This window comes from Hyperolius riggenbachi, chromosome 7 (genome assembly GCF_040937935.1).
Source record: "Hyperolius riggenbachi isolate aHypRig1 chromosome 7, aHypRig1.pri, whole genome shotgun sequence".
Taxonomy (NCBI): Eukaryota; Metazoa; Chordata; class Amphibia; order Anura; family Hyperoliidae; genus Hyperolius; species Hyperolius riggenbachi.
This window is the reverse complement of record NC_090652.1, coordinates 163,873,509-163,881,008: the sequence shown is the minus strand read 5'-3', so window position 1 is coordinate 163,881,008 and position 7,500 is coordinate 163,873,509. Positions and strand designations below refer to the sequence as shown.

At 41.4% G+C, this 7,500-nt stretch overlaps 1 protein-coding gene across 2 annotated transcripts in view; it reads left to right on the top strand.

The window, feature by feature from the left end:
* Nucleotides 1–7,500, top strand: part of VPS16 (VPS16 core subunit of CORVET and HOPS complexes) — a 165,995-nt gene that overhangs the window by 100,386 nt on the left and 58,109 nt on the right. For both annotated transcript variants that reach the window (XM_068244836.1, XM_068244837.1), the window contains one exon: nucleotides 1,767–1,894. In XM_068244836.1, the coding sequence (XP_068100937.1) occupies nucleotides 1,767–1,894 (128 nt within the window). The remainder of the gene's footprint in view (nucleotides 1–1,766; nucleotides 1,895–7,500) is intronic.

Sequence of the window (7,500 nt, the reverse complement as noted above, 5' to 3'; positions counted from 1 at the left end):
GCCCTAATAAATTCACCCACCGGTACTCCCCGGATAGTATGGCGAGGATGACAACTGTTGGCCCTGAGTGTAGTATTACCACTACAGGGTTTGCGATAAGTAGAAGAGGACACCGTGCCGAGGTCAGAATCTCCTGCCAAAGTAACATCCAGGAAACTAATACTAGACTGAGCCCACTGGGAGGTAAACTGCAAATTGAGAGAATTACAGTTAAGATATTCGACGAACCTAGAGGCCTACATTTTAGCCACACCTACCACCACTCTTGGGTGTGAACCAGGAAAAGAGTGTGATTGGATTCACCTGTGTTGGGGGTGGGTTTTAGACTTTATATTCACTGTGTCTTTTTAACATGAACTTGTGCTATGATTAAGGACCCGTGAGTCCGAAACATGTCAGCTCTATGACTATGGCTTTTTACCTGTATTAATAATGTTGGGACTCGATTGAACACAAGATTTTGTGCGGAACTTCCTCCGTTTTTTATATATGTGTGTGTATATATATATATATATATATATATATGTATGTATGTATGTATGTATGTATGTATGTATGTATGTATATGTGTGTGTGTGTGTGTGTGTGTATATGTGTGTATATGTGTGTGTATATATGTATATATGTATATATATATGTGTGTGTGTGTATATATATATATATATATATATATATATATATATATATATATATATATATATATATATATATATATATATATATATATATATATATATATATATATATATATATATATATATATATATATATATATATATATATATATATATATATATGTGTATATGTGTATATAATATAAAAATCTGTGATTAATTTAGACATTTTAACCGTGTACTGTACATTTATCCCCAAACACCCATTAAAATGTTATTAGCAATAGGGCACAGTTAAGAATCATGCACAACTGCTGTTGATATTGCTTGCAGTAGGCTCTGGCAGTTAGCTCCAACTTCTACCCCATGTCCTTTTTATAGTGCAGAGCATGCAGGTGGGAAAGGCCTATGAATTTATTATACAATGAGCAGGGGGAATTGAGCAGCAGTGCCACCACAGTGTTGATCTCTCTTAAGGTGGCCACACACCATACAATTATTAAAATATCTGTTCAATTCAAGAATGGCAATCAATTTTTCTGACTGATTGTAACATTTAAAACATCTGACCAATATACCATACCCACATGTTCAATTTGTCCTCAATTATTATAAAAATGATTGGGAACGCTGAGAAAATTACTTAGGTGTGTATATTATTAAATAGACAATCTACCACACACCATTCAATTTTTTTTCATAAAAATTGATCAGAAAAATTCACCATTCTCGATCCCGAATTTCTTACTCAAATGAACTAAAAGCTTTTAATTTTTCTGAAAATATGATTTTTTTTTTATTTTTTATCAAATTGCTGTAAAATTGGATCATTTTGTTATCATGTGTACCTATAGCAGAGGGAGGATGTGAGTTGCAGGTTAGTTACTGTAAGCTTGAAAAATAACTACTACTCTTATGGCAGCAATGAGCTACAGGATGCTGCAAGCTAGGTACTTCAATTAATTTAATTGCAGATAGTGTGTGTGTGTGTGTGTGTGTGTATATGTTTGTCAGCTTTTTAACTAAAATGGAGTTGCATTTTAAGTTCCACAATAAAAATCGTTTTGTGCTGATGTAAAATATTTACCGTAAGTACACATATTCTTATTTATTTTCAAGTTGTTAAAACCTTTTCCTCATTTTTATTTCCAGGCAGCTTCTTTTGGAAAATGCTTTCTTGACTCTTACTCCCCTTCAGATTTTGTGGAAGTGTGCCATGATCTTCGTGTTCTCAATGCCATCCATGACTACCAAATTGGAATCCCTCTGACTATTACACAGTATCCTTTGGATCAATAGTCTTCACATATTTTGTGTAGCAGTCTACATTTCTTGTCCTTCTTTTTGTTTTGAGCCGCTCTGCATTTATGAAACTCTACATCTTCCTTTAACCATTGCTAAGTGTAAGCATGTCATAGTGGGCTTTTTGTTTTGACACTATAAGGCCAAATGCATTGTCACCTCCCCCCTCCCTTACCTATCCTGCCAGAAGCCTCTTCATCATGCCCTGCACATCATGAACCATAGCTACAGACGTGCTGATTTGCTTCATCAGATTGAGAAGTCTGCGCAGTGTATGACATTTAAACTGTTGTCTGAGGGACCAACTACCAATCCCTTTGGGGACAACAGTAGAGAGTCTGTATACAAAATGATTGCACTAATGACTGTAGGCAAAAGTATAAAGCTTTCAAGCTTTTAGACCGGTGAGAGACAACAATGGAGTGGACTCTTTTTAATCTGAGATACTACCGAGAGATGACCTTTTTTAGCTCGAAATGTTGGTGCTTCTAAAACCTAGGGACGATGCCAGCAGATAGACTGAGCCTAAGCAAACCCTGCATGAGCTAGTTTACTAATAGATTTGCCATATATGGCTGTCAAGTCAATCCAGGCAAGACAAAAACTTGTGCCTTTGTATAGTTGCAACTGAGTTTGTTTTTTCCAAATCAGCTGAAGGAAGTCTGATATCTTTGGCTATAGAAGATTCGGTTTATTAAAGGTTATGAAACTGGGCAAAGTGGGTTTCATGTTCTACAGTTGGTAGAAGGCTAAATGGACTTTAAAGGGACTCCGAGCAGTGCAGAAACTATGGAAAGATGCATACCATTTTGAAGCGCTCTTTCTCCTCTTTCCAACAATATATAAACTGCCTTTTTAGTTTTTGCTATTTTCGCGATCGAAATCGCGTCCGCCAGCATATTTCCAGCTCCATAGGAAGCTGAAGTCACATGATGTGACTTCTTAAGATGCTACACAGAGCATAGGACAACGCTGTAAACTCAGCAGTGCATCAGAGATTTGTGGGAAGTTAAATGACACATGAAGTGAAGGAGGAACACCACCACCTTACTGCTAATGATTTTACCATGTGTCTGTTGCGTGGAAGTCATTAGGTATATTCAGGGCCAGATATGTACTTTTTACCACCCAAGGCCAACTATACTGTCTGTATGGTTGTTATCTCTGTGTGCCCCAATGAGAATTCTACTTACTTTCCATCATTGAATGTCACAGACAATAACTATTTTAGTAATATGCGTATAGATTATAACCACTTCCCGACCGCCGTATTGACAATTGGCGGCCGGGAAGTGGACCCCGCAAGGACCGCCGTATTGACAAATGGCGGCGGTCCTTGTAGGGGCATGGGCGGAGCGATCGCGTCATCCGTGACGCGGTCCTCCGCCGCCGCCTGGCTCCGCTCACCCGCCGCAACATCCCGCTGGCCATACGGAAGCGCCGGCGGGATGTTAACCCGACGATCGCCGCATACAAAGTGTATAATACACTTTGTAATGTTTACAAAGTGTATTATACAGGCTGCCTCCTGCCCTGGTGGTCCCAGTGTCCGAGGGACCACCAGGGCAGGCTGCAGCCACCCTAGTCTGCACCAAGCACACTGATTTTTTTCCCCCCCCTGCCCCCTGATCACCCACAGCACCCCTCAGACCCCCCCCCCCTGCCCACCCCCCAGACCCATGTTTACACCCAATCACCCCCCTAATCACCCATCAATCACTCCGTCACTATCTGTCAACGCTATTTTTTTTTTATCCCCTGCCCCCTGCTCCCTCCTGATCACCCCCCACCCCTCAGATTCTCCCCAGACTCCCCCCCCACACCCTCCCCCATGTACTGTATGCATCTATCCCCCCTGATCACCTGTCAATCACCCATCAATCTCCCCCTGTCACTGCCACCCATCAATCAGCCCCTAACCTGCCCCTTGCGGGCAATCTGATCACCCACCCACACCAATAGATCGCCCGCAGATCCGACATCAGATCACCACCCAAGCGCAGTGTTTACATCTATTCTCTCCTCTAAACGCCCACTAATTACCCATCAATCACCCATCAATCACCCCCTATCACCACCTGTCACTGTTACCCATCAGATCAGACCCTAATCTGCCCCTTGCGGGCACCCAATCACCCGCCTTCACGCTCAGATTGCCCTCAGACCCCCCCCCCTTATCAGGGCCCTGGCATTTTAGGGGCCCTAAACCGTGAGGAGTAGTCTGGAAATCAAATTCCGCAAAATGATCTGTGAAATCCTAAAGGTACTCATTGGACTTTGGGCCCCTTAGCACAGTTAGGGTGCAAAAAAGTGCCACACATGTGGTATCTCCGTACTCGGGAGAAGTAGTACAATATGTTTTGGGGTGTATTTTTACACATACCCATGCTGGGTGGGAGAAATCTCTCTGTAAATGTACAATTGTGTGTAAAAAACCCCCAAAAAATTGTCATTTACAGAGATATTTCTCCCACCCAGCATGGGTATGTGTAAAAATACACCTCAAAACACATTGTACTACTCCTGAGTACGGCAATACCACATGTGTGGCACTTTTTTGCAGCCTAACTGCGCTAAGGGGTCCAAAGTCCAATGAGCACCTTTAGGCTTTACAGGGGTGCTTACAATTAGGCACCCCCCAAAATGCCAGGACAGTAAACACACCCCACAAATGACCCCATTTTGGAAAGTAGACACTTCAAGGTATTCAGAGAGGGGCATGGTGAGTCCGTGGCAGATTTCATTTTTTTTTGTCGCAAGTTAGAAGAAATGGAAACTTTTTTTTTGTCACAAAGTGTCATTTTCTGCTTACTTGTGACAAAAAATAATATCTTCTATGAACTCATTATGCCTCTCAGTGAATACTTTGGGATGTCTTCTTTCCAAAATGGGGTCATTTGTGGGGTATTTATACTATCCTGGAATTCTAGCCCCTCATGAAACATGACGGGGTCAGAAAAGTCATAGATGCTTGAAAATGGGAAAATTCACTTTTTGCACCATAGTTTGTAAATGCTATAACTTTTACCCAAACCAATAAATATAGGCTGAATGTGTTTTTTTTTTCATCAAAAACATGTTTGTCCACATTTTTCACGCTGCATGTATACAGAAATTTTACTTTATTTGAAAAATGTCAGCACAGAAAGTTAAAAAAAATCATTTTTTTGCCAAAATTCATGTCTTTTTTGATGAATATAATAAAAAGTAAAAATCGGAGCAGCAATCAAATAGCACCAAAAGAAAGCTTTATTAGTGACAAGAAAAGGAGCCAAAATTCATTTAGGTGGTAGGTTGTATGAGCGAGCAATAAACCGTGAAAGCTGCAGTGGTCTGAATGGGAAAAAAAGTGCCTGGTCCTTAAGGGGGTTAAAGCCCACGGTCCTCAAGTGGATAAGTTATGTTTTGAACCTTTTATGTTATGTTTGCTATCTCGTTAATGATGGACCCATTGTTTCACCATGAGAGTTAAGGTGCGTACACACATGCGACTATAGTCGTTTGTAACGATCGTTCCCCGATCTTTACCAACGACGATCGTTACAAAAAACGAACCACCGACTATTAAAGGGACTCCGAGCAGTGCAGAAACTATGGAAAGATGCATATCATTTTAAAGCTCTCTTTTTCCTCTTTCCAATGATATATAAACCGCCGCCCTACGCCTTTTAGTTTTCGCTATTTTCGCGATTGAAATTGCCGCGGCTGTGATTTCAATCGCGAAAATAAAGAAAACGAAAAGGCGTAGAGCGACGATTTAGGTGTCGCCAGAAAGAGGAGAAAGAGATCTTTAAAATGATATCCATCTTTCCATAGTTATATTGTATTACACAGGCCGACTTTTTCTGCTGATTGGAGCTGCTGACACTGGGGAAAGTGTCGTCCTGTGTAATACAAGTAACTATGAAAAGATGGATATCATTTTAAAGATCTCTTTCTCCTCTTTCTGGCGACCCCTAAATCGTCGCTCTACGCCTTTTCGTTTTCTTTATTTTCGCAATTGAAATCGCGGCCGCGGCAATTTCAATCGCGAAAATAGCGAAAACTAAAAGGCGTAGGGCGGCGGTTTATATATCATTGGAAAGAGGACAAAGAGCTTTAAAATGATATGCATCTTTCCATAGTTGCTGCACTGCTCGGAGTCCCTTTAAGGCAAACGACGAACGAGCCAAATCGCTACAAAAGAAAGTTCTGTCTCGGCGGATTTTAACCAACGACGATCGTTTGCAAAAGTAGTACATCGTTGGAAACGGTCTTTCGTACTAGGCTTGACATGCGCATTTCACTATTTCTCCCTGAAACTTCTAATTTTTATGCGCAGACGCAATAGTTGCTTTACATGATGTAACGTTTGTTCTAACGATCAGATCGTTGCACACATTTAAAAACTAACTTTACTTAGGTCGTTCTTTCATCAATTAAAAGCTCGTTCGTCTTTCTCAACGAACGATTGTTGTCGCATGTGTGTTCGTAGCATTAGGCTGATGTGTACCTGCAGGATAGAGCCTACAAGTCTTGCAGGGATGATACAAGGACAGTACAGAGTACAGGACAGAGAGTTCAAAGGTTAAAGCTATCCTTGTAGATAGGGATGGCTGCATAGAACAACTTTACTGCCCCTCACTAAGCCGCCCCTAAATTTCTGATGCCTTAGGCCATGGCCTATATGGCCTTGCCAGAAATCCGGCCCTGGGTATATTAAAGGATCTCCGCATTGTAGCTAGTAACCCTCGGTGTAAATTTCGGCCACTCTTGGGTTTTTGGCATGCTGTAGCCTATAATATAATATTGGGTACACTGTAGCACTCTGAATTCGGGGAGATATACACACACACACACACACACACACACACACACACACACACACACACACACACACACACACACACGCGCGCGAAAGTATGGGCAACCTTGTTAATCATCATGATTTTCCTGTATAAATCGTTAGTTGTTACGATAAGAAATGTCCGTTAAATATATATAGGAGACACACACAGTGGTATTTGAGAAGTGAAATAAAGTTTATTGGATTTACAGAAAGTGTGCAATAATTGTTTAAATAAAATTAGGCAGGTGCATAAATTTGGGCACTGTTGTCATTCTATTGATTCCAAAAGTTTAGAACTAATTATTTGAACTCAAATTGGCTTGGTAAGCTCAGTGACCCCTGACCTACATACACAGGTGAATTTAATTATGAGAAAAGGGGGTCAATTGTAAGTTTCCCTCCTCTTTTAATTTTCTTTCAAAAAGACAACGACCCTAAACACTGCTCAAAATCCACGAAGGCATTCATGCAGAGGAACAAGATATATATAGGAGCAGGCTGGTGGTGTACCGTATATACTCGCAAGCAAGCCGAATTTTTGACCCCCAAAAAGTGGGTCAAAAGTTGGGGGGGTCTGCTTGCTTGCGAGTGTTTAAAAAAAATGAAGCCCCCCCTCCGCTTTCCCGCTCCCCCCGCGGCCGCCGCTGCTATTACCTTAGCTCGGCGCCGCTTCTATCCCCCTGTCCTGCTCGTATAATCCACAGCAGAGCGCCCCACGGCTGCTGCTGTGATGAGGGAGCCGTAGAGAGAGAGTGG